Source organism: Pongo abelii, chromosome 6, assembly GCF_028885655.2.
Source record: "Pongo abelii isolate AG06213 chromosome 6, NHGRI_mPonAbe1-v2.0_pri, whole genome shotgun sequence".
NCBI lineage: Eukaryota > Metazoa > Chordata > Mammalia > Primates > Hominidae > Pongo > Pongo abelii.
The window spans coordinates 104,988,420-105,014,726 of record NC_071991.2 but is presented as its reverse complement, the minus strand read 5'-3'; the positions used below and the strand labels follow the sequence as shown (position 1 = coordinate 105,014,726).

Here is a 26,307-nt window from a genome sequence, read left to right as displayed (position 1 = left end):
TTCCCCTCCGTCCTAGGAAGACACTGTAGATGTCGCGCCCATCCCAAGCTCTTGGATACTAGGGGCGGAGAGGAAGTGTCACTTTCTAAAGAACAAACACAACAGACAGGTAGACCCTGTTTCTAAAGGGTTAACCTGCCTTCCCCGAGCTCAGGGCACAAGAGTTTTAGCCGTGGGCACGTTTGTTGATTCAGTTCTTGCGAACGTAAATGCGCGAGTCCGCGGTAGGTCCCGCAGTCCCCCTGGCTGGGCGACCTGAACACCCACCTCGGAGACGCCCCCACGCATCCGCCCCCCTCGCTGGACGGCCCCGCCGCGCGCCGTTCTGGGACGCGCACCCCGGGGCGGACCCGCCCTGGGACCGGGAAGCGCCCCAGCCCCGCAGCGACCGCAGATACGGCTTTCAAACAAAAGAGGCGCCCCGGGGGTTGGGACCGGGACCTCACCCGGTCCTCTCAGAGTTGCGGCCGCCCGCCCCTTCAGCCCCGGCTCTCCGTATGCGCATGAGCAGAGGCGCCTCCCTCTGTTCCTCCCAAGGCTAAACTTTCTAATTCCCTTCTTTGGGCTCGGGGGCTCCAGGAGCGGGGCGAGCGCTCGCGTCTCCGGGTGAGGAGAACAAAGTGGCTGCGCGATTTTTCCCCCTTTCCAGTCCACCCCCCGCTTCCGTGGGAGCGACAGGAAATGGAAGGGCGCCTCTACTCTCTTTGAACATTTGCCTTTTTTCCCCTCCTTTCCACCTCTCCAGAAAGGAAGACGGGAAGAAAGGGCAGGCGGTCGGCGGGCGTCTTCTCCACTCCTCTGCCGCGTCCCCGTGGCTGCAGGGAGCCAGCATGGGACTTCTCCAGGTGTTAGCTTTCAGTTTCTTAGGTAATTCCGTGGAAACGGTGCGGGGAGGCGGATGGACTTGGGCATGGGGAAGGAAAACCCAAAAGCTGCTTGCTCACCTTCGTGGGATCCTGGGGGCTTGGGAGAGGGACTGGATGGAAATGACGCCCCTGGGATTAAACGCCACCGCCCTTGCTTCGGTGGTGGCTGGAGACGGTGCACGCGGAGCGCCGCGGACCCGCATCCCCCGGGCTCTGCGCCCAAGCCCCGGCCCCTGCGGCCTCCCGCGGCCCCCGCTCAGGGTTTTGCACCCTCGGCCGGTTCACCCTGGGTTTCCCCACCGCAGAAGACAGGTTCCCTGGGGTTGGCGGTGCTGACTGAGGAGGGCTTTCCAAAAATCCATTGCCCAGGAAAGTGCCTGAGCTGAGCGGAGGCTTCATTCTGGGAACAGATGGGGGCCATGTGGCTTTAATTAACCATCTCTGTTTGTCTCCGGATGGCACCAGAAACAGCAGGACCTGGCGCTTCCCTGGAATGGCGAAGCCTTGAAACCACTCTAGAGCCCCAGGGACTGTCCATGGGTTCCCCTAGCTCCGGAAAGCGGCGTCCACCACGGGCCCCGGCGCCTCATCCCCAGCGAAGCGCCGGTGACCCTCGCGCGTGCACGCACACGCACTCTCGCGCCCCGAGCTAACAGATTTCCACGCGCACACTCACCGAGGATGCGCGGGCTGCCGCGTGCACGCGGGTTCACATGCGTGGGTGTGTGGCGCTTGGGGGGTCAGTCTCCCTGCGCCGGGCTCCGGACACGTCGAAGTGGAGGGCCTACACATCCACCCTTTGTTGCGGGAGCTGCTCCCCAGGGCTGATCAGGGTGGGCGCGAGCGTCGGTGGGTTTCCCGGGAGGGAGGCTCTCGCTGCTGGACAGACCTGATGACGTGTGTGGGTTTCTTTCCGTATCCTTCTCCTTTCGGAGTTCCTGCCTTCCCAGCCTCTCCTGCGCTCATCTCTCCATTGTCTCTTCTGTGCATTTTGCTTTCTTCCGAATGGACTGTCCTCTCTCCGCACCCACTCCCCCGCCCCCGCTTGTTCGTTTTGTTCGGGCTCCACTCCCTGCTTGTGTCGGAACCCTGTTGCCTGTCCTTCCCGCAGCCCTGTGCCGAGCCCGAGTGCGCGCTCAGGAACCCGAGTTCAGCTACGGCTGCGCTGAAGGCAGCTGCTATCCCGCCACGGGCGACCTTCTCATCGGCCGAGCACAGAAGCTTTCGGTGACCTCGACGTGCGGGCTGCACAAGCCCGAACCCTACTGTATCGTCAGCCACTTGCAGGTAAGGGCTGAGAGCGGGGTTCGAGGCTCTGCTAGCGCCTCCTCCCGTCCAGACCTAAGGGGCAGGCCCTGGGGACTCCGCATCCTTCCAGCAATCCAGATAGGAAGCGCAGCCAGCCGGGGAGTCCCGGGATTAGGCTGGTAGCTCACCCTTTCGCCCCATCTCAGTTTGCACAGTTGCATCCGCCACACATTTCCTGCCGGCGCGGTGAGTATGAAAAGGCAGTACTGCCGACAGCCCTGGCTGCCCTGACCCAGGGCCTCCAAAGGCCTGATTGTGTGTGTGTGTTTTAAATCTTTAGTTTTGGAAGTGTGCATTAAAGGTGATTTATCCTCTTTTTAAAACCTTTGGGTTTCCCCACCCCCCTCCACCGCATCGTCACTTGAGTAAAGAGGATTCCAGCACTGACAGGCGTCTTGCAAGGTGATTCCAATCACTGAACGAACCCGTTTTCCTCTCCTCATTTGGTGCTGTTCCCAACTAGGTATCAGGATCAGATGCTTGCTTTTACGAAATGCCCTGGTTGCCATGGTACCCTGATACAGGAAGACCACAGTGAAATTTCAGGGTGTTACCTGTTTCTAAAAGAGGGCCCAAATTTTAGATTTCAGTGGTCATATTTACACAAAGTCAAAAGTAATTTTAAAAGAAGACACAAAGTGTAAAATATCCAGAATCAGAATACTTTTCCTTCATTTTTAAAAAGGAGGCTGGCCGGGAGCAAAATGGCTCACGCCTGTAATCCCAGCACTTAGGGAGGCTGAGGTGGAAGGATCACTGGAGCTCAAGTGTTCAAGACCAGCATGGACAACATAGACTCAGTCTCTACAAAAAATTTTTAAAACTTAGTTGGGCCTGGTGGTCCACACCTGTGGTCCCAGCTGTCTGGGAGGCTGAGGTGGGAGGATCACTTGAGCCCAGTAGGTCGAGGCTGCAGTAAGCGATAATCAGTCCACTGCATTCCAGCTTGATCAACAAAGGGAGACCCTGTCTCAAAAAATTTTTTTAAATAAAAAAAGGCTGATATTTCTGGCCTCTAACAAAAGCAGAAAGTATCAGTTTCACATTCGGGGCAAGTTCCAAGCTAATTGCTCAGAACGTGGTCAGCCCACCCACCTGTACAATTGCCCTTCAGAAGGAGGATAGAGTATTGTGTGTGGTTTGCACAGCAGATCCCTTAAAACGGAGTCACTTTTACAAAGCAGAAAGCCCATTCTGGAGACCTGATAAATCAGACCAAAGGAATGTGGTAAAGTGGATTCTGTTCATTTGCTTCCAGGTTTATACAGAGATGTCTAGACTGCTTCCTCCTGATTAGAAGGGAGGCTGTAATTAAACTTTTTTAAACTTTTATTTTTTTATTTTTTTTTATTTTTGAGTTCTGGTGATTGTTCTCCAGTACTAGTTTCCTTGACTACAAGTTATTGAAGGCAGTTGATGTTACTTTTCTAATATTAGCATTTAAATTTTACCTACAATATTATGCTAACACTTACTTGAGAGGCCAGGACATCCTGTAAATGAATCACCAGATTCTAAAATCAGCTTTGACCAAAATGAGAATCAGACTGTTTGTATTAAAAGCAACTGGAAAGACTGTCCTCTCAGTGATGATTTCTATAGTTCGTTACTAGAGAAGTTTCTCTAAATGTGTAGAGACCATCAGAAACCACAAGAAAGAGGTGCAGCGGTCTCTCCTGAGTGTGAAGCTGGCTGTTGGTATTGCTCCTAGGTTCTTCTCTTCCTTTGGAAGAGGAAGAGGATGCAGTCTTAGTAGTTTCCCTTTAAAAAAAAAAAAAAAAAAAGCAACTGGAGCCAGGCTCTCTGGTATATATGATTAGCCATGCATTTGTGAAGTGCTTTTCACAGATAGCAGGGCCTAAAGAAGGGGACTGGGCACGTACTTTTCTCAAACATCTAGTGGGCATCAAGATTGAGACAGGAAGCTTGTTTTATCGGCTCCTAATGCATCCCTGGCTTTGGGTCTCTGTTTTTTAGACACTACATCTTGCCAGTCTCCAAATCCTTTTGAGAAGAAGGTAATAACTAAATAAATATGATGTGAAATACAATGTAAAAGTACAGTTAATTGTGTCCTTATAAGAATATTACCCTTAAATGCTGTTTGTAACATACATGTGGGTCTCTATATATTTCAGTCTTAGCCTCATTTTCAGACTTAAGAATAGTCTGCATTTCAGAAAATGTAGGTACAGAGCAAAGCTCCATGTGGAAAGAGAACTATTAAGCTCTGTTGTTTATGATTTGCCTTGATGGAATGCACAGAAAGTAGATAACTCTCCTAACCCAACTGCCCAAGTGGCTCTGGCTCCCATTTTAGGAGAAAGTGAGAGAAATTCAAAGCTAACCTAAAACTTGGTCTATCTTCATCCTAGTTCATGCCCATGTTGGGGTTCTTTGAACTGGCCCCAGATTATAGTGGTCCCAACATGGCCTGGTCCTCCCTTTCCCAGATATTCTGAGCAATTTGCAGGTTAGCCTGCATGCTACCACCATTGATTCACTGCTCGGACAGGGTGGAAATGAAGAAATCTTGTTCTGTGGTTCCCAAAGCTTCTCTAAATACTTCTGCCTAATACTTGGTTTCTGCTTCATTTAGGTTTTAGGAAATCAGGCCAAGTGAATTGTATTTTTTTCTTTCATTTTTAGTTTGCTTTATGTCAGCAAAAATTCTCTAATATCTCCTCTGCATTTTACTGTAGAGTAAGCTTCTGTAGCTGTTTATTGAGATTAAGGTTTAAACCTAGAAATTTGATTTTGGTTAAATTAATAGCTTGTAGAAACAATGCCCTCTTTTACTTTAGACCTTGAATTTGCAAGGAAGGAGGAAATTATTTTCAAGAGTATTTTAGACTCAGCAAGTTAAAAGTGAAAGATGTGATACAAATCACCTAAGCAATTTTCACACAATTATTTTTCTTGAAGCTAATAGGTTGATTTTTGTATTGTGGGCTTCATAGGGTTTTTTTAATTAAAAATGTTTTTAATGAGATTGCTTTCTAGACTGATGAACTCAACTTTGTTTGCAGGAGGACAAAAAATGCTTCATATGCAATTCCCAAGATCCTTATCATGAGACCCTGAATCCTGACAGCCATCTCATTGAAAATGTGGTCACTACATTTGCTCCAAACCGCCTTAAGATTTGGTGGCAATCTGAAAATGGTATGTGGTTGGTGTGGGGACAAGTTCCATTGAGTGTGATTGATAACTTGGGTGGAGCTTACAGGTTCCTGGGTGTTTGTAATTATGATTCACTTCTCTGTCCTGTAATTATGGCCTCTGACAGATTGACTGCTTGGAGCACTAACTTCTGTTGGTAAAATCTTATCCTTCTTCCTGAAGCATGTATTTCCTATAAGAAAGCAGCCTTTCATGCTAGACCAAAGGAGCATTTCATAGTCCTCATTCTGAGGGGCTTTTGGAGAGAATACTTGTGTGACGGGGGCTGTCTGGGGAGGGTATGGGTACTATCTCAGGCCCTTATTCTTCCACAAAATGTAACATCTTTCGTTTTGATCAATCCCAAAGGAAGGGGCAGAATCATAGCCCCTACTCCTTCCCCCACCGCCTTCCTTCATCTACAGAAAATTTCTTGATAGTAATAATAACACTATGAATAAGCAGCAAGATGTAATTTTTTCAAAGACTCTGTCAACATGGATATGACCCCAAGTCAAATGGTTCCTCCAGTGATTGCATGAATTACACCCTTTTTCCTGTCTTTGCTATTTGGGATTTGGTTTAATACATTCATCAAATATGATTTTACTGTTGCTGTGACATGAAGCCCAGATGAGTTTCACATTTATTTCAAACTCGAATGCTGAAATTTGGGGAATAAAAGTAGAGTTATTGTGTTTGTTAATTAACAATGTACTGTTAGATCTTTAAAAAATAATAAGTATCCTCAAAGAAGTGAACCTAACCCTGGCCGTTAAAAAGCCTGGAGACTACTAGATTTCTTTATTCTATGCCGTACACCTGGGCAGGCTTTGGATGCCGTTGCAGCCATCTATCATTCTGTAAAGACAAACACCCTTAATAGATTTCTTTGTCATTGACTGTTTGTTTATTTATTTTTGAGGCAGAGTCTCTCTCTGTCACCTAGGCTGGAATGCAATGGTGCAATCTCAGCTTACTGCAACCTCCACCTCCTGGGTTCAAGTGATTCTCCTGCCTCAGCCTCCTGAGTAGCTGGGATTACAGGCACATGTCACCACACCCAGCTAATTTTTTGTATTTTTAGTAGAGATGGGGTTTCACGGTGTTAGCCAGGGTGGTCTCTATCTCCTGACCTTGTGATGCACCCGCCTTGGCCTCCCAAAGTGCTGGGATTACAGGTGTGAACCACCACGCCCAGCCATCAACTGTTAAATTGCAATATTTTCTAGACTATTGGTTTCTAAGGAGAGTTGGTTTGTTCATTGGTTGGCCTTGGCAATTCATTGGTTACAGACTTCATTGGGTCATCAGAAAGCATTTATCATTTAGAGCCATGTTCATTCTTACGGGGGCATATTTTGGTTGATACTTGAGTGTGAAAGAGAAGTTTCTGTAAATCTGCAGTGCACCCCGAGGACTTCTGAAACAGCAGCAAGCTTATTATGAACAAAGACTAGGAGCATTTCCTGCTCTCCCACATTCTTCTAGTGAAAGACAGTTTGAAGAAGATGCCTCAACATTAGGATCGAGACTGTCCCCATTTTAGTCAGCAGACAGTGAAACAGTTTATCATGTGCTGTAGTTCTAGAGGAAGGTTTTTCTTAGTTATGTCGAGTTAATCAACTTCTACAACTTTGAATCTCTGGGACAAAAGAGACCAGATGCCAGAAAGAAGAGATTTTCCAGTAGAGGGGCTTGAGTTCTCTGTCACTCTGTCACAAGAGATTAGATGAGATTAGACTGATGGAACTTAGTCTTTAGAAAGTCAGACTGATTGTTACTATACCCTATCATCTCTCTGTTGTCTGATCACAGTTGAAGACTTTATGAATGTGATTTTATCTATTTTCTGTGTGTTTTGCACAAGTTGTGCTTATACATGGCGGGGTTAAATTATCAGTGTCCAGGCACAGAAATGGGCTTGAAATGTACGACCATTTTTACCCATCGTGATGATCTATTCCTACGTCTGACAGAAATCAAATACACTATAGAAGAATGACCTTGTTTCTTTTCTCTGTGGATTTTTCTTCCCATATAAAAAAAAGCCTGTAATGCTTTATCAGGTTATAAATCTAAATGGAATGTGCTTTTGGTGCACACATTGCAGCATATGTTCTTAGGTTACAGAAATGGCACTAGTCTTGCTTTGCACTTTACATTATTTTGTTATCTCTTAATTTTGAACAAATATGGTAGGTTTTTAAAAGCCTGGAATAGGAGAGATGTACAGTTGCCTAACATTTCACTCAAAAATAAATGCCCAGTGTAGTTCTGTAATATGGCTCTTTTTGATAAGTTAGGTAAGATTAGTTAGTGTGATTATAATGTTTTTCTTTTAACATTCCAGCTAACTCATATCCGTTCCAGTGACCACTTTCCGTGCCCCCCGCCCCCCCAGTTGACTTGGCAATTTTCCAGCAAGAGAGTTTATTTCAAAAGGTCCTCCTGATTTCCTGAAAATACACCAGTCTGTGACATGATTCATTCTGACACATTCCTGTCTTTCTGCATTTAAGACTTCTTTTGCTCTCATGATGGACCCCAAAAGCTCTCTCAAACACAAGAAGCGTGGAAAATCTCCCTTGCTGAACAGGCAGGCTTGAGAGCTCTAGGGACTGGGGAGGAGGTGCTTTCCATCTCTGGAATTCCAGTGGCCTTTTTAACGTGTTTAAGTGAGACTGACTGACCCTCAGGGCAAGGGTGCAAAGGCTCATTTGTTTGTTCAGGCTTTCCCCTGAAAGAGAAGATGTTAGTATTTGTTCTGAGCCGGTTTATTTGACGGATTCTTTTTTTCTTTGGCATTGTTTTTCATTGTGGAAATGCATCCAAAGGTTTCCCCATCAGGGATAGGTTTTTCTAAGTTGTAGTATAACTAACATATGTGGTAGACTCTTATTTATTTTCTTTGCTGCTGCATAGAGAAAAAGGAATATTTGTGTTTCTACTGGAGGAGGATTGTGTCCTTGTGCATCAGACTGCAAGCTGACCTCCTACTGTGCACAGGAAGTGCCCCTCCCTTTTTTCCTTTGAGAGCAGCTTGGCTTAGAGGGTTGGGAAGATGTTTCACTTCTGGCTAGGCAAAGGATGTCTTTCTTGACAGCAGCTAGAGGCACTCTGCTAGATGTCTTGTTCCAGTGAGCAGATTCAATCTGTTGAACTCCAGAATGATTTGTGGAAAACGAAAGAATCATTCGACTTGTGCTTTACCACCTAAATAAGCCCATGGGATTATTATTTAGTTTCAGCTTCAGCTTAAGGTAGAATGCAGGGATAATTTCTATGGGGAACATAAAAGTAATTTTAAAAAATAGTCTCAACTATTCACAGATGTTTCTATTTACAGTTTCATTTATTGTTGTTTTTTTTTTTTTAATCTCCTGTAGGTGTGGAAAATGTAACTATCCAACTGGATTTGGAAGCAGAATTCCATTTTACTCATCTCATAATGACTTTCAAGGTAAGAAATCCATAACTTTCTCACAAATGACACATGAGAGCACTGTGTAATGTCCCCTTTCAAAGTGGATGTCAGATGTGAGTTGACCTAAATGGGAACTTAAATATTATTGTTGCCATAAATTGGGGTAATTGAGCAGTTTTTAAAATGAGCATGAATAACGGCATTTAACAAATACTCTATCTTCATGACAATAAGTAGAAAGAGCCTCTATTCTAAGGTAATTCAACTGTGAACTTTTAATTAGGTATCTTTTTATTTCCCCATAGAGTAAGGCAGTGTTGACCCTCTTCCAAACCGCAATAAAACATCTGGAGAGTAAATCCCTGGTCCCTTGTGTTTATGTTTTAATACTGACTTTGGACTTTGGTAACTGGAAAGGAAGTGTGTTCTCTTTGGTTTTCAAAGTTTTGCAAAATTTGTGGGAACAGTTTTACAGTTCCTTAAGAAATGTGTAATGCCTTCTTAAATGTGGATTTTCTCATCATTTTTCTTTGAGAGATGTAAAATGACTCCAGAACTAGGGAATACCTCTGTACAAAGTCCCTTTGTTTCTTCTTAAGCAGCTGCCTGGAAATGACAGATTTCACATGGCTTAAAGTACACATTGGCTCACAGAAAACCCATAATTTAGTTATTGCTTCTCAGATTAAAAATCACTTTTGAATAGCTTTCAGTTGGAGTTGGGAACCTTATCTACACCCTCTCAGGATAGGAAAAGGTGCCAAGGATAGATTTCCCATGTGGGCAGGTAGCCATGAAAGTCTCACTGTCTCTGCCACCAAAGCGGGAGGCCAAGGAGCTAGGGTGGGCGTGGGAGTCAGAATGCAACTAGGAGGGATGCTGGGCTGTGCATCTGAGCCTTTATCCGCTTGCCCACTCCCCAGCGGCCTGCTCTTCCTGCTGGAGCAAGAAGGTGGGCACTGTGACTGTGACACCTGGTATTGAGAGTGGTGGGGAAGGTTTCACTAAATAAATTGTCAACTACTCCTTGTCACCAACCGCTTGTCCCTTCATTGACCACACAATCTGGTAATTAAACTGATGCTCATCAGCATATAAGGATGTTACCTTTATGTTATGTGACAGCTGAGAATACTCAAAATCATCTTTATTAATGTTTATGATCCTATTTTTTCCTTTGCAGAGGGCATCTGTTCATATACATGGATAGTTCTGAGTTCATCTAGATCCAAAAGTCCTTTGGGCACATGTTTTGTGGTTGAATACTTATTCAGGTGAATACAGTGGGAGAAAGATGAACTTACTTATGTAGGCGCAGAAGGTAAAACAGGGGTGATGATTGAACTGAGACATGCAGAATGGCTACAAGTTGGGGCCAGGTGTGGTGGCTCACACCTGTAATCCCAGCACTTTGGGAGGCCAAGGCGGGCGGATCACTTGAGGTCAGGAGTTCAAGACCAGCCTGGCCAATACGGTGAAACCCTGGCTCTACTAAAAATACAAAAATTAGCTAGGCATGGTGGCATGCGCCTGTAGTCCCAGCTACTTGGGAGGCCGAGGCAGGAGAATCGTTTGAACCCTGCAGGCGAAGGTTGCAGTGAGCCGAGATCATGCCACTGCACTCCAGCCTGGGTGACAGGGTGAGATCCTGTCTCGAGAAAAAGAATAGGTACAAGTTATCACACTGGTTTATGAGAAAACAACTCATTCTTCGGGTCCTAGCTCCAGTGAGAAAAGCAACATCTATGGGGTTGGGTACATGGGGTGTGAATCCCTGCCTGCTCCTTCTTGGCATGTGTGGCCAGAGCTGTGAATTTCTCATTTGTAATTGGAAAGAGGAATAATACCTACATCGTAGGACATAGGACAGAATAGTGGTGTTCTCCTGTTCCCCTCTGTTTTTTGTTTTTTAAATACTGAGTCTCGCTGTATTGCCCAGGCTGGAGTGCAGTGGTGCAATCTTGGCTCACTGCACCCTCCGTCTCCTGGGTTTAAACAATTCTTCTGCCTCAGCCTCCTGAGTAGCTGGAACTATAGGCACATGCCGCCACACCTGGCTAATTTTTGTATTTTTGGTAGAGACAGGTTTTACCATGTTGGCCAGGCTGGTCTCGAACTCCTAACCTCAAGTGATCCTCCCCACCTTGGCCTCCCAAAGTGCTGGGATTACAGGCGTGGCTACCACGCCTGGCCTGTTCCCTTCTGTTCTGGGAATTGGGATAATCTTGTTGCCCTGGCAGATAGTGGGAACCTGAAAGTCTTTATAAATGCAGATGCTTGGCATATAGTAATTGCTCTACAAATGTTTACTGAATGAAAAAATAAGTGGATAAATAAATTCAACTATCTTCTGTTTGTAAGAAACTACCCTACTTTAAGCCTCATGGGAAATTGTAAAGATAGCACAGTGACTGCCCTCCAGGAGCTTCCAGTCTTCCAGGGGAGAAAGATATACTTGCAAATAACTTACAGTATATGACAGAATGTGCTAACGACTACAACAGAAGTTCGGACAATCTTTGTTAGCCTGGAGGCGGGTAAGATTAATTTTAGCCGGAATAAAAAAGAAACCTAGGACTGGGACTGCACTTGACTTGGGCCAGGAAGGAGAGGAGGGATGTCATTGGGAGGAGATGGAAGAAAGGCCATTCGTGGCCAGAGGGAAACAGTCTGAGAGCAAGGCCCTGGCGGTGGGACAGTGGGTCAGGATTTGCTCAGCAAGTGCTATGTAGATTTGCCTCGAGTTTGGGGTAGTGAGAGAAGGAAAGGAAAGGAAAGTAGAAAAGCAGATTAGACGCAAAGGACATTGACTCCTTGCTAGGGAGTGTGAACTTTATGAGAAATAGGGAGCTATTACAACTGATGAATCTTAGAAATTCTTTTTTTTTGAGACGGAGTCTTGCTCTGTCTCCCAGGCTGGAGTGCAGTGGCACGATCTCAGCTCACTGCAAGCTCCACCTCCCGGGTTCAAGCGATTCTTCTGCCTCAGCCTCCCGAGTAGCTAGGATTACGGGCATGTGCCACCATGCCCGGCTAATTTTGTATTTTTAGTAGAGACAGGGTTTCACCATATTGGCCAGGCTGATCTTGAACTCCTGACCTCATGATCCGCCCGCCTCGGCCTCCCAAAGTGCTGGGATTACAGACATGAGCTACCACGCCCAGCCCAATCTTAGAAATTCTTTTAGTAATTTTTTTTTTTTTTTTTTTTTTGAGAATGAAGTTTCACTCTTGTTGCCCAGGATGGAGTGCAGTGGCACGATCTTGGCTCACTGCAGCCTCTGCCTCCCGGATTCAAGCAGTTCTCCTGCCTCAGCCCCCCAAGTAGCTGGGATTACAGGCATGTACCACCACACCCGGCTACTTTTGTATTTTTAGTAGAGACGGGCCTTCACCATGTTAGTCAGGCTGGTCTCGAACTCCTGACCTCAAGTGATCCACCTGCCTCTGCCTCCCAAAGTGCTGGGATTACAGGCGTGAGCCACTGTGCTCAGCCTCTTTTTCATATTTTTAATAAGAAATGAATGGTTATTTCTTGCCAAAATTTGCCACTATGAGGTGATTGCGATAATTCTGTTGCAAAAACATTAACATTTAGTATGACACTTTTTTACTATATTCTTGCAGCTAGTAACTGCAGCTGTCATATTATTTTGTGCTTTATTTTTGTTTATGCTAGTCTTAAAGATACAGATTTCTGAATCTTTAAAAAAAAATTAATACCAAAAAAAAAATTGGGAACCATTGACAAGAAAATGAGACCTGTGTTTCAGGAAGGTAGCCCAAGAGGAAATACAAAGCAGGGACTGGGATGGCAAGAATAAAGGGCATGTTGGGAGGCTCTATTGATGTCAGCATTGATGAAGCATTAATGGAGGGTTGCTGCTAATGCAAAAACTGGCTGTGATTCTTAAGTAGGAGGGAGCCTCTTCCTGCAACCCAGGAGTCCTGTAAGAATATCGTAGAAAGCTTTTTCAAATCCCATGTGTCCACTCACTGCCATACTCTGATACTCTCTGCTGTTAACTGCCTTTGAGGATCATTGCCAAGATGAGGTGCCCCTGTTTTCTAAGGGCAGTCATTTGGATACTTTAAAATCAAAAGCTGAACCATGAAGTGGAGAAAGATTAGAAGCAGAACAGTGGAAGGAAAGGGCTGAATCAAAAATTACTTAGGGCTGCTCTGCCTATGGAGTAGCCATTCTTTTCTTCCTTTACTTTCTTAATAAACTTGCTTTCACTTAAAAAATTACTTAGTCAAGTGAAATAACTAGGAAGATGGTGAAGCCACTAACGGTAGTGAAATCAGGAAGAGAACTGAGGTTGTTGATTTTTTTTCCTCAAGTTTGCCATAGAGATGGCTAATTGCTAAGTGGATTTAGACTAGCAAAAGCTCATTTAGCGTGTACACAGTATGTTTTTCTATATTACTAGATGTTTCAAAACTCATAACTCTTGGCCAGGCATAGTGGCTCATGCCTGTAATCCCAACACTTGGGGGGGCTGAGGTGGGAGGATCGCTTGAGCTTCAGGAGTTCAAGACCAGCCTGGACAACATAGCAAGACCCTGTCTCTACAAAAAATTAAAAAATTAACCAGGCGTGGTGGCACACGCCTGTAGTCCCAGCTACTCAGGAGGCTGAGGTTGGAGGATTGCTTGAGTCCAGGAGGTCAAGGCTGCAGTGAACTATGATTGTGCTAGTGCACTCCAGCCTGGGCAACAGAGCAAGACTCTATCTCAAAAAAAAAAAAAAAAAAAAAAAAAGACACAAAAAACTCGTCGGTCTTTTGTTTATTTTAAATTTGGAGGCAACTGTGCAGCAACGGCAGGCCTGAGAAGGTTGATGACTAAGCAGAGAGTATGGAAAGGATTCTATTTGTTAGGTAAAATGTGTTGTTCTGGTTTCCAGCAGCTTCTTAACTCCACAGGAAATTAAATGACTCGTCAATGTTCCTTTGGGACTTAGAAGTTTCCAAAAGAGAGGGAGAAGGAAGCACAGCCAGAAATGGCTTTCACACTTTTTCTCTCTGTGCCCTTTTGACACAGAGAAGTCGGATTAGAACTTCCCCTCTCTGCCTCTCCCCAAGCCTCCCAGCCAGGGTTTCACGGGGAGTTTGCCGTGGTACGTGGCACACATGGTTCAGTTAGTCCTTAGGGATTTTTCTTTCTTACTTTAAAATTCTTAGGCTGATATTCTCTTGAGTTGAATACGGTATCATTTTCTTATATTCCTGAGTAGGTGAAAAATAAACCTGAGCAGCTAGTGAGTGAATAAGTCAAAGAATCTGTCAAAATGTAATTGTCCATTTTCTTATCCTTGAAATCTTTTATCAGAGAAAAAGCTCAGCAGGATTATTAAGGAGGGCTAAAGGAAGCCTAAGCATGTTTCTAGTTTTCACCATTAACCCTCACCCAAATTTCTGTCAAGCGTTGGTTTTAATTCGGAAGTAAGTGTCTTTATTTAGGTTCTGTTTTCTAGGTCAGCTGAAATTTCCTTTGATCTTCTTCCCTTGTAATCTGACTTCCAATTCCCAAAATGCATCACTGTGTTGGTTAGTGTCAAAGCCTTTGCCTGTTTGCCTGTTTTTCAGCGCTCTTTCTGCTTCATCTTTTACTTCCAGTTGACCCTGTTCACTACACCCTCCTAAATCTCCCTCCTGCCTTGGTTTCAGAAGACTGCCTTTTTTCTCTTTTCCCTCTGACGCTCATTTTTCAGTCTTCTATGCCTTTAGCCAGTGAGGGAGAAAGATAGGCATGGATTTGAATCTAAGCTCTGCCTGTAACTAGCAAGTCAGTGTCTCCGAGCCTCAATTTTCTCATTTGTCAGACAAATGTGTTGTGAGGGTGCATTGGTTTCCTAGGGATGCCATAAGAAAGTGTCATGGGACTGGGTGGCTTAAACAACAGAAATGTATATTCTCACAGTTCCATAGGCTAGGAATCTCAGGGTAAGGTGTTGGCAGGGTTGGTTTCTGCTGAGGCCTCTCTCCTTGGTTTGGGATGGCTGTCTTCTCCCTGTGTCTTCACATGGTCTTCCCTTCTCATCTGTTCTTATAAGGACACCAGTCATATATGATTAGAGCCCACCCTCATGACCTCATTTAACCGTAATTATCTCTTTAAAGAGCCCATCTCCACATATAGTGACCTGAAGTATGGAGTTAGGTCTTCAACATATGAAACTAGCAGACGCACAAATCAGCCCAAATTACAGAGAGTTAAAGTAAATAATGTAATGAGGGGTACTGGCACCACTCTGCTTTCCTTGTCTAGCCCCTGGTTGATACGTTTTTCTGGAGCACAGACTTAGGCTCTCTTTATCTTGCCCATTCCTTTTTTCTTTTTTTTTGTTTGAGACATCATATACTTGGAGGTTTCAAATATGTGTGTGCAGTGACTCCCAAATTCATGTTTCAAGCTCCATTCTTGCAGCTGAGTGCCAGACCACTTTTTCCAAGTGTCTGATGGGTGTCTCCACATGGACATCGCACACGTGACTAATTAGCCTACAACCAAATGCTTTCACGTCTCTTCCATATTGTTGTCATTGGCAACACATCTACCTAGCTACCCAAGTTCAGGTGTCTGCATTTCTTTCCTCACCCTGCCTTTTCCACTGCAATCTAATTGATCACCAAGTGTAATTCAATGTATCTTCTGTCACTAAATTTTCAGAGTGGTCAGTTCCATCCCTTTCTATCTACATTGTAATTTCTCAAGTTAAAACCTTCATCTTTTTTCTTTCACTTGGTTTTCCTGTGTTTTGCATCGTCCATGTCCAGTAGCTACCACAAGAGTTATTTTTCTAAAGTGCAATATGATCATTTCATTTGTCCACTTAAATTTTTTAGTGTTCTCTTTTCCTTGCAAAAAGGTAAGTCCCTTAGCATGGCAACTTCTTACCTGCCCTGACCAACCTCTTCTGCCACGTGCAGCCACCTTCACCCACTGCCTGGAAAACACCTTGTTGCCCTTTTAAGATCCAATTTGGCCCAGGCTTGGGGGCTCACATTTGTAATCCCCTCACTTTGGGAGGCCAAGGCAGGTGGATCACCAGAGGTCAGGAGTTCTAAACCAGCCTGGCCAGTGGTGAAACCCCATCTCTACTAAAAATATAAAAATTAGCCGGGCGTGGTGGCGTGCGTCTGTAATCCCAGCTACTCGGGAGGCTGAGACAGAGTTGTTTGAACCTGGGAGGCAGAGGTGACATTGAACCAAGATCGTGCCACTGCACTCCAGCCTGGGCAACAGCGAGACTCCGCCTCAAAAAAAGATCCAATTTGATGCCTTCTTCTCTGTGAAATATTCTTAGCTTTTTTTTTCTTGGCAGTAAAATATCCATAACAGAAAGTTTACCATTTTAACCATTTTTAAGGGTATAATTCAGTGGTGTTAGGTGTATTCACAATGTTGAGCAACCACTAAGACTGTCTATTTCCAGAACTTTTTCATCACCCCAAACAGAAATTCTGTGACCATTGCCCCTTTGCCCAGCCCCTGGTAACTGCTAATCAACTTTGTGTCTCTGTCTACTTAACCAATTCTAGGTATTTCATACAAGTGGAATCATACAATATTTGTCCTTTTGTATGGCTTATTTCACTTAGCATAATGCTTTCAAGGTTCATCCATGTTGTAGCATGTATTGGCATTTTATTCCTTTTTATGGCTGAGTCATATCTCACAGCATGTATATATCACATTTTGTTTATCTTTATCAGTTGATGGGTACATGGGTTATTCCTTCCTTCTGGCTATTGTGAACAATACTGCTGTGGTGAACATTCATGTACAAGTGTCTGTTTGAGTTACTGTTGTCAGTTCTTCGGGTATATACCTAATAAGGTGGAATCGCTCGATTTTTCAGCTTCTTGAGTTATTAATTTTTTCCTCTTCCTTTTCCAAAGCACATTGCATGTGACCCTACTATGGTGTTTGACATAGCATATTGCAAATTATTGACACCCATATCTGTACCTCATTGGACTGTGTATAGCATATACAGCATATAGGCCACTGGCTGGTACTAAGGAGGTAGTCATACATTTATTGAATGATTAAATGAACGAATGAAGAAACAAGCACTCAAACTTGCCACTCTTATTACAGTGGACATGGTGACTAAATATACGAAAGTGTGTTTGCTATTTCGGCCTGTTTATAATCAGCTTCTAAAGAGAAACAGTTTACTTATCCAGTAGGGTGGGGAAAAGTGCACATTTTAGAGGCTAGACACTCCTTGCAAGAAGAGGCTCCATGGAACAGCTTGAATTATTTGAAATCCAGCCACAGTCTGAAATGCAAACCACATGCAGTTCAAGTCTGTGGCATGCAGTTGAGTGACATTTTTACCTAAGATTAAAAAAAGTACAGACTACCAATAAAAAACATCAAATGAGATTTTTGCTCCTGCCTTTAGACATTCCGTCCAGCTGCTATGCTGATAGAACGATCGTCCGACTTTGGGAAAACCTGGGGTGTGTATAGATACTTCGCCTATGACTGTGAGGCCTCGTTTCCAGGCACTTCAACTGGCCCCATGAAAAAAGTCGATGACATAATTTGTGATTCCCGATATTCTGATATTGAACCCTCAACTGAAGGAGAGGTTTGTTTGCTTCTGTGTTTTACATTCTACTTGCAAATCTACTTTTTGATTATTGCAGAAGTACCAATTACTCTTGTTTCCATTTTTAGGTGATATTTCGTGCTTTAGATCCTGCTTTCAAAATAGAAGATCCTTATAGCCCAAGGATACAGAGTAAGTTCATTTTCAAACAAAAGTGTTTTTTGTTAGTTTGTTTTTTGAGACGGAGTTCCACTCTTGTTGCCCAGCCTGGAGTGCAATGGCACGATCTCTGCTCATTGCAACCTCCGCCTCCCGGGTTCAAGCGATTCTCCTGCCTCATACTCCTCAGTAGCTGGAATTACAGGCATGTGCCACCACGCCCAGCTAATTTTGTATTTTTAATAGAGACGGGGTTTCTCCATGTTGGTCAGGCTAGTCTTGAACTCCCAACCTCAGGTGATCTGCTCACCTCAGCCTCCCAAAGTGCTGGGATTACAGGCATGAGCCACCATGCCTGGCCCAAATAAATCTGTTTGTTTGTTTGTTTTGTTTTGTTTTGTTTTTTTGAAATGGAGTTTCACTCTTATTGCCCAGGCTGGAGTGCAGTGGCGTGATCTAGGCTCACTGCAACCTCTGCCTCCCAGGTTCAAGTGATACTCCTGCCTCAGCCTCCTGAGTAGCTGGGATTACAGGTGCCCGCCACCATGCCCAGCTAGTTTATTTTTGTATTTTTAGTAGAGACAGGGTTTCACCATGTTGGCCAGGCTGCTCTCGAACTCCTGACCTCAGGTGATCCACCCGCCTCAGCCTCCCAAAGTGCTGGGATTACAGGCGTGAACCAGCGTGCCTGGCCCAAATAAAGTTTTGATGGTAAACAGCAACCATGGAATAAGTCTTACTCAGAATCTAAATATTCAGTGCTAAATCTACCTTTTTCATTTTCCTTCTTTCTCTGCGTTACCTGACCAGAGGGTCTTGAAATAAGCAATAGTTACTCTCCACTGATAGGGAATACATTTACATCTGATGTAAGATGTAAACACAGTACATTCGATATAAGATTGATAGGTTATCAAGTAATTATGTTGATCATAATACCTTATTTTATTGCTCAGTATATTAGGGTATATATTGGGCTTTTGTATCAAAGAGTCCCCCCAAATCTAGTTGTTCAAATAAGGTGAAAGTTTCTCTCTTACAAAACCCACCAAAGAGTTTTCTAGAGAAGAAATGTAGCTCAAGTGCCATAATTAAGCTTACCAGATAAAATACAGGATGATGCCCAGTTACATTTGCAGATAAATAATTCTTTTTTTAGCATAACTATATCCCATATATCCCATATAATATTTGTGACTAGTACAAGTGTGTCCCATGCAATATTTGTGGTTGGTATAACCATGTCCCATGTGATATTTGAGACATACTTTATCCTAAAAAAAGATTATCTGCAATTCAAATTTAACTGAGTGTCATTTATATTTACCTGTTAAATCTGGCAACCCTAGTTATAAGGCCATCCATGTTTCCAGGTTTATTCACATGGTTAGAGTTAGACCACCACCACTACATCCTCACCTCAACTCGGGAGAAGAGGGAAGACGAGGCAAGCAAATTACATTTAAAGATGAGACATGGGCCAGGCGTGGAGGCTCACTCCGTAATCCCCAGCACTTTGGGAGGCCAAGGCAGGCGGATCACTTGAGGTCAGGAATTCGAGACTAGCCTGGCCAACATGGTGAAACCTTGTCTATACTAAAAATATAAAAATTAGCTGGCATGGTAGCACATGCCTGTAATCCCAACTACTCAGGAGGCTGAGGCAGGAGAATCGCTTGAACCCAGGAGGTAGAGGTTGCAGTGAGCCAAGATCGCGCCACTGCACTCCAGCCTGGGTGACAGAGCAAGATTCTGTCTCAAAAAACAAAAAAATGAGACGTGGAAGTTGCACACGTCACTTCTGCTCACATCTCATTGGCCAGAGTTAGTCATATGGCTGTACTGCAGGAGACACTGGGAAACATCTCTAGGTGTTTCATGTGCTCTACTAACACTCTTGGCGAGGGCTCTTACTGTCAAAGGAACAAGGGAAGAAAGAATACTGAAGAGAAATCAGAAGTCTCTGCCATACTCAATATACTCAATAAAATGAGGGTTGCATTTCCGTTTAATAGAAAAATAAGCTGAAGCTTATAGAGTTGGATGTTATTACATAAGATGATATGGCTATTAAATGGCAGTCAGATCTTGAATCCATATGTTACGGTGCTCAGTTCAGAGCTCTTTACCACATTCAACAACTGCTCTTATTACACAATTACATTTTAATCTTGGGAGGCATGTATGGTAATTAAAAGAATGGGCTCACTGGGTGCGGTGGCTCACGCCTGTAATCCCAGCACTTTGGGAGGCCTAGGCGGGCGGATCATGAGGTCAGGAGTTTGAGACCATCCTGACCAACATGGTAAAACCCTGTCTCTACTACAAATAGAAAAGTTAGCCAGGCGTGGTGGTGCGCGCCTGTCACTTGAACCCGGGAGGCAGAGGTTGCAGTGAGCTGAGATCACGCCATTGCACTCTAGCTTGGGTGACAGAGCGAGACTCTGTCTCAAAAAAAAAAAAAAAAAAAGAATGGGCTTTGGAGTCACAAAGTCCTGGATTTAAATGTGTTCATAAATCATAAATGTGTTCAGTACATCAAAGCTGTTGCTACAGTTGTTGCTGTTGATGTTGCTTCACCATCGGCGTTGGTTTGAGTTTTGCACAGGACTAGTCCCAAATGTTGGAATGAAAGGTGAGACTGCCTCTCCTGCTACTAAGGTGCAACCAGTTGAGTAGAGGCGGGGCTGATTCTTGCTGATCTTTCCCAGCTGCACAAGGCCCTATTTTTAACCAAGGCCCCAAAAAACTTCCAAGCTTGAAGCATGGAAGAGTAGAGTGGAAGAAGTCCAGGGAATATTGCCAGAAAAATGCTGCTTCCCCATTTAAATTAATTTTACATGTGGCCCAGCCTGTCTCTGGTCTGTAATTTACTCATTCATTCTGTTGTAAAACAAATATTTAATAGATGTGTCCAGCTCTGCGCCAATTTCTGAGTGAGCTGTGAGGCCTTTCCTGCATGTCTCAAAATGCAGTTGTGAAAAATGTCCACATGGGCTCTGGGACAGACACCCCCTAAGTCCCTAAAAGGACTCAACCATCTGCTCCCTTTAAGGTGAAATTTGTGGGACTTGGAGGGTGTGTTGTCTTTATAATTTTGATTCTTTTGTCTTTTGTGGTTAAATGGCATCGGAGAATCTTTTTCTGTTATGGAAGCATGCATGTTAGCTGATCATGCATTTGATTTACTTTGTAATTAAAGGAGCAATATCTCTTTAGTTGCCTATTGTTGAGACCTGAGACTCACTTCAAAAGTGATTTGCCACTTAGAATAGCAGTCAAGATGAGGCTCGCTTGTTAAATATGGCAGGAGAGAGTGGGGGGAGCATATTTGCTCTACTGAGGGGTTTCCACAAAGGTCAGTTCAAGGGTTTCTAAATACTCCAGCTGCTCTTCAAGTTTGTTGTTTGGCCTCTTGTCAATAGGCGCTTGTGCTCATTTTGTGCAGGAGGATTTGTGCAGGAGAAAATGTTGGCATTCATAACTGCCATTCAGTTGGGGAGTACCACGGTTTCTCTGTTTAGTTTTTGATTTTACAAAGAACCTAAGTTTAACACATGGACTTTTCCTTTCTACCCGCAGCCATTTCTATAGCTTCATTGTAAGCTATGCATATATTACAAGCGTTTGAAATTGTATTTGGGCTGTGAAAGTATCTGATGTACTGGGCCACTACCCTGTTGTCTTATGTTGTAAATTATAAGAATGCACAGACATAAATGACAGTAAAGAGCCATTTCAGGCTACAGAGCTTGAGAGTGCAGACAGATGAATCAATCTCTGAGGATCCAGTTCAGCATGAAGAACTTAGTAACTCATGAAAACCCTGTGGAGAAGGTTGAATGGCTCTTCGTTTGTCTAGTTACTATAGAATGAATTGGTAGCCCAGCGTTTATAATAAGCATAAGTCTGCAGACCTAGGAAGAAGAGGGAAAGATAAAATTGATTTACAAGTAACTTGTATTTGAGAAAAAATAATTTGCTCCACATCCTAATACTAAGCTTCTTTATGCTTATGTCACTATATAATATTGAGAAATGTGGAAATGTTTTGTAAAACTGGGACAAAAAAGTTGTGGACCAAAATGTTGCTTAAAAACTTGAAATGTTCTCTCCTTAGGTTGTAGTTATTCTATAGCGTTAACACTACTTTGGTAACTTGGATGTCATTTAAATGGTGGGAAATTTCAAATTTTCCCTTCCAAAAATAGAAACAAAAATGTTTCTAACTATCTTATAACAATGAGAACTGGAGTGCTTTGATAAATCTTTTCCCACCTGAATGGAATTTTCTGATGTTGAAACTGACACTAATTGCTGTGGGAAGCAGATGGCATTGTGCTACTTCAGATTACTGTCTGCCCGCAGGTTCCAGCAGTCATGCAGCTGCATTCTTATAATTTCTCCACTCACACTTCTTCCTGAATAGTTGTCCTGCAAACAGACGCATCACAGAATAGATACTCTTTTTTGTTGTTGTTCAAGCAATTCTCCTGCCTCAACCTCCAGAGTAACTGGGATTACAGATGCCTGCCACCACACCTGGCTGCTAATTTTTCTTTCTTCCTTTTTTTTTTTTTTTTTTTTTTTTTTGAAACAGCTTCGCTCTTGTTGTCCAGGCTGGAGTGCAATGGCACAATCTCGGCTCACTGCAACCTCTGCCTCCCAGGTTCAAGCGATTCTCCTGCCTCAGTCTCCCTAGTAGCTGGGATTACAGGCGGATGCCATGATGCCCAGCTAATTTTTGCATTTTTAGTAGAGACGGGGTTTCACCATGTTGGTCAAGGCTGGTTTTGAACTCCTGACCTCAGGTGATCCGCCCACCTCGGCCTCCCAAAATGCTGGGATTACAGGTGTGAGCCACTGCACCCGGCCTACTTTTTGTATTTTTGTAGAGATTGGGTTTTGCCATGTTGGCCAGGCTGGTCTCGAACTCCTGACCTCAAGTGATCCGCCCACCTTGGCCTCCCAAAGTGCTGGGATTACAGGTGTGAGCTACCACGCCCGGCTGACATTCTTATGAAACTGATGAGAGGGCAGTAACCTTTCCTCTTTCCAGTCATGTTATGTTAGGCTTCAGTATTGGAGTCATCTAGATCATACAAGGGGGGAACTTGAGCTATTTTCATGTATCATGCCTTTCTCTACAAAGAAATGATGCAAAAAAAAAAAAAAAAACTTCTTGCTTGTCTGATCAGACTTTTCATCTTCTTGATGACCTTCTTAGATTTATTAAAAATTACCAACTTGAGAATCAAGTTTGTGAAACTGCATACTTTGGGAGATAACCTTCTGGATTCCAGAATGGAAATCAGAGAAAAGTATTATTATGCAGTTTATGATATGGTGGTTCGAGGAAATTGCTTCTGCTATGGTCATGCCAGCGAATGTGCCCCTGTGGATGGACTCAATGAAGAAGTGGAAGGAATGGTAAGTAAGCCCTCTGTGCACCTTTCTCCTTTATATGGCTGGTAATAAAATGCAAAGTGAAGCTAGTCTTACCTTAAACCTTTTACATTTTCTGGGGGTTTTAGTTTTACAGAGTTACATTTAGCCCTTTGCACCATACAGGTAGTTGATTGTTGATTTTCTCTTTGAAGAGTTTCTTGGATGCGGAGAATGTACAGACTACTCATTTCATAGACGATGAATTTTTGGAATTTGTTGCTTCAGGCTATTGCTAAAGTAGATATTTTAGTCAACAAGGATTAAAAAGTTGTCTAAATAACAATTGAGTCTGCCTTTACATTAGGGAAGATTAAAAACCTCAATTATGCTAGAAGGCATAAATTGATCTCAACCCAAAGAAACGGAATTTTTTTTTTTTTTTTTTTTTGAGACAGAGTCTTGCTCTGTCGCCCAGACTGGAATGCAGTGGTGCAATTTCAGCTCACTGCAACCTCTGCCTCTGGGGTTCAAGCAATTCTTGTGCCCACATACCTGGGATTACAGGCCCACACCACCATGTCTGGCTAATTTTTGTGTTTTTAGTAGAGATGGGGTTTCACCATGTTGGCTAGGCTGATCTCAAACTCCTGACCTCAAGTGATCCGCACACCTCAGCCTCCCAAGTAGCTGGGATTACAGGCATGCACCACCACATATGGCTAATTTTGTATTTTTAGTAGAGACAGGGCTTCTCCATGTTGGTCAGGCTGATCTCAAACTCCTGACCTCAAGTGACCCGCACACCTCAGCCTCCCAAAGTGCTGGGATTACAGGTGTGAGCCAACGCGCCCTGCCCACAGCTGGAAAATTTTAACCCACACCCGTGGGATATCATTTTAGGGATCAAATGGAGTTGGTTTCTTTCTCTCTTTTCCTCCTAATTGCATTCTTTTCCCACTTTTATGCCACGTTTGCAACTTATGTACATTTTGAAATTTGGGATTTCGATGATTTGCCAAATGGATAGATGTGTTTAAAGTATTCCACTAGTATCTAGGAGAATTCTTACAGACCTAGAGGATTTTAAAGCCAGATAGGACTTATGAGATCACCTAGACCAACTATTGGTGATAGAGGAGCCCAAGGATTAAGTAATTGATTAGAGAGCCCTAAGTAAACGAGCAGCAGGTGGGAGCTCAAGCCTCTCCTCACTCTGCCCCGGGGTTCCTTCCACTAAACTGTAGCCTCCCCTCGTGAAGGCTGTGCTTATGTGCTGTTGCCTTTTCAAAGATTGTCAGTCCTTTTCAGAGAAGGTACAGGATTGAGTGTATTCAGCCCTTTAAAAACTTCTGCCTTCCCTTTACTCCAGTTAGAACTTTTCTTGCACAACAAAAGTTGAATTTTTGACGGAGCCTGAAGGGGAGGGAGGTGTTTCTCTAATCTTGTTGGTCCCTCTTTCAGAGAATGCTAGGTAGATTATGTTCCCTTTACAGCATAACAAATCAGCTGTGTAGCTAATGTCCTATTACTATCATGGGTCTCACAGCATGTGCTGTTGATTGAGGCACAGTAAGGTCTTATGGTATGTGCTTTGGAACTGGTTTTTAGTTTATGTAAAACCACCTGGTAATAACAGGACTTTAGTTTTCTGCTAACTGCATTCCCACCAAGGTGGGTCCAGGAGGGGCCTGTCTGTCCTGTTCCTGAATTCCATTCTGTAGAAACTCTTGTCCTGTTCCTGAATTCCATTCTGTAGAAACTCTTGTTTCCATTCTGTAGAAACTCCATTCTGTAGAAACTCATGTATATATGCCCATATACATGCATATTTAGTGGACCAAAAGGCCATAATTCATTTATCATTTATATGCCTCAAGGGTGGTAAGTGTGCCTTACAGCGACACAAGGCAAAATCATATATCATGGGCCTTTCATCAGGCAAATTAATATGTTTCTTTTTCGAGATCTTATATTTCCTTACATAAAAGGAAAACATAAATGTAAATGTGATAAATGATTAATTTTTAAAATTTTACTGTCATTGAAAGAAAAATTTAAGTGCTATGCCTGAAGTAAAACTAAAATAAGCTAGCTAACAAAAACCTTTTAAAAGAAATGGTTATTTGGCTAAGTGGTAAATCGTGCAGTGATATAAATTGGTTTCCAGGTAGTATGTATGCATTTAGTTCTACATTATAACTTTTGTAGGTTTCTATTACAATAGGTTTTCTTAAAAAAAAAAAAACTTAACTAGTTTTTTTTTTTTTTTAAATTTTAAGTAATTTTGTTCATCTGGGTTCTTTTCATAGATACTCAATAAAATATTTCTTGTGCATCCACTATGTAATAGTAACATTCTAGAGATGGGGCATGTAGGCATCAACAAGACAGACAACTCACTGCAGAGAGGGAGAAAATAAAAACAACCAAACAACCCTTTTCTGTGGTGAGCTCTAGAGATTAGTACGAAAAAGAGTTTTAAACTTTCAATTGATTATGGAGAAATGTGGCTATTCATACATCTCTTCCTTTGCTCTCTCCTGTTTTTATAACTTTCAAGGTTCACGGACACTGCATGTGCAGGCATAACACCAAAGGCTTAAACTGTGAACTCTGCATGGATTTCTACCATGATTTACCTTGGAGACCTGCTGAAGGCCGAAACAGCAACGCCTGTAAAAGTAAGTCTGTGTTGAAGGGACATTTAAAATCCATTCAGGCTCTAGTATCCATTTCCTAATTAGAGGTACTGTAACAGTGTACTGTTTTGCAGAGGGAAGAAAAGTTACTGTCTTTTTTGCAGCTTCACCCTGATACTCCTAGACAACCAACAGTATGCATTCAGTTAAATTAATTAATATTCACTGAGCAGCCCCTATATGTTTGACACTGACCTGAGTAGTTTGGCAGCTACAGTAGAAAACTAAGGTGCTCTCCTTGACATTGTACCTGTTTTGTTTGTTTGTTTTTTTTGTTTGTTTGTTTTTTTGTCACCTAGGCTGGAGTGCAGTGGCACAGGCGGCTCCCTGCAACCTCTGCCTCCCAGGTTCAAGTGATTCCCCTGGAGTAGCTGAGATTACAGGCGCGCCACCATGCCCTGCTAATTTTTTTTGTAATTTTAGTAGAGGAGAGGTTTCATCATGTTGGTCAGGCTGGTCTTGAACTCCTGACCTCAAGTGATCCACCCACATCAGCCTCCCAAAGTGCTGGGATTACAGATGTGAGCCACCGCGCCAGGGCTGTTTTTAAGGCAAGATAACCATGAGAGAAAATGAAAGAAAAGTATGGCAGGGTAGCCGATGAACGTCTAAGAGATATGGAGTAGCATTTTTGGCCTTGTTTCTGTGTCAGTCCAGCTGCGGCCTCTGGCATACCTCCGTCCATCCATCTCAGGGGTTTTCTCTGGGTGGAGATGTAGCCGGCAACAC

General features: G+C 43.5%; 1 protein-coding gene and 1 pseudogene across 2 annotated transcripts in view; both read left to right on the top strand.

Moving 5' to 3' along the window:
- The first annotated feature begins 238 nt into the window (after positions 1 to 238).
- Positions 239 to 26,307, top strand: part of LAMB1 (laminin subunit beta 1) — a 79,402-nt gene continuing 53,333 nt past the window's right edge. Inside the window, exons 1-9 of one of the 2 annotated variants that reach the window (XM_009243142.4) lie at positions 239 to 606; positions 746 to 867; positions 1,978 to 2,153; positions 5,204 to 5,339; positions 8,726 to 8,799; positions 17,183 to 17,371; positions 17,461 to 17,524; positions 22,719 to 22,921; positions 25,440 to 25,560. In XM_009243142.4, coding sequence (XP_009241417.3) covers positions 831 to 867; positions 1,978 to 2,153; positions 5,204 to 5,339; positions 8,726 to 8,799; positions 17,183 to 17,371; positions 17,461 to 17,524; positions 22,719 to 22,921; positions 25,440 to 25,560 — 1,000 coding nt within the window. In that variant the 5' untranslated portion in view covers positions 239 to 606; positions 746 to 830. The other variant, XM_063726116.1, reaches the window with a different exon arrangement.
- LOC112134543 (small nucleolar RNA U3) lies at positions 3,746 to 3,931 on the top strand (annotated as a pseudogene).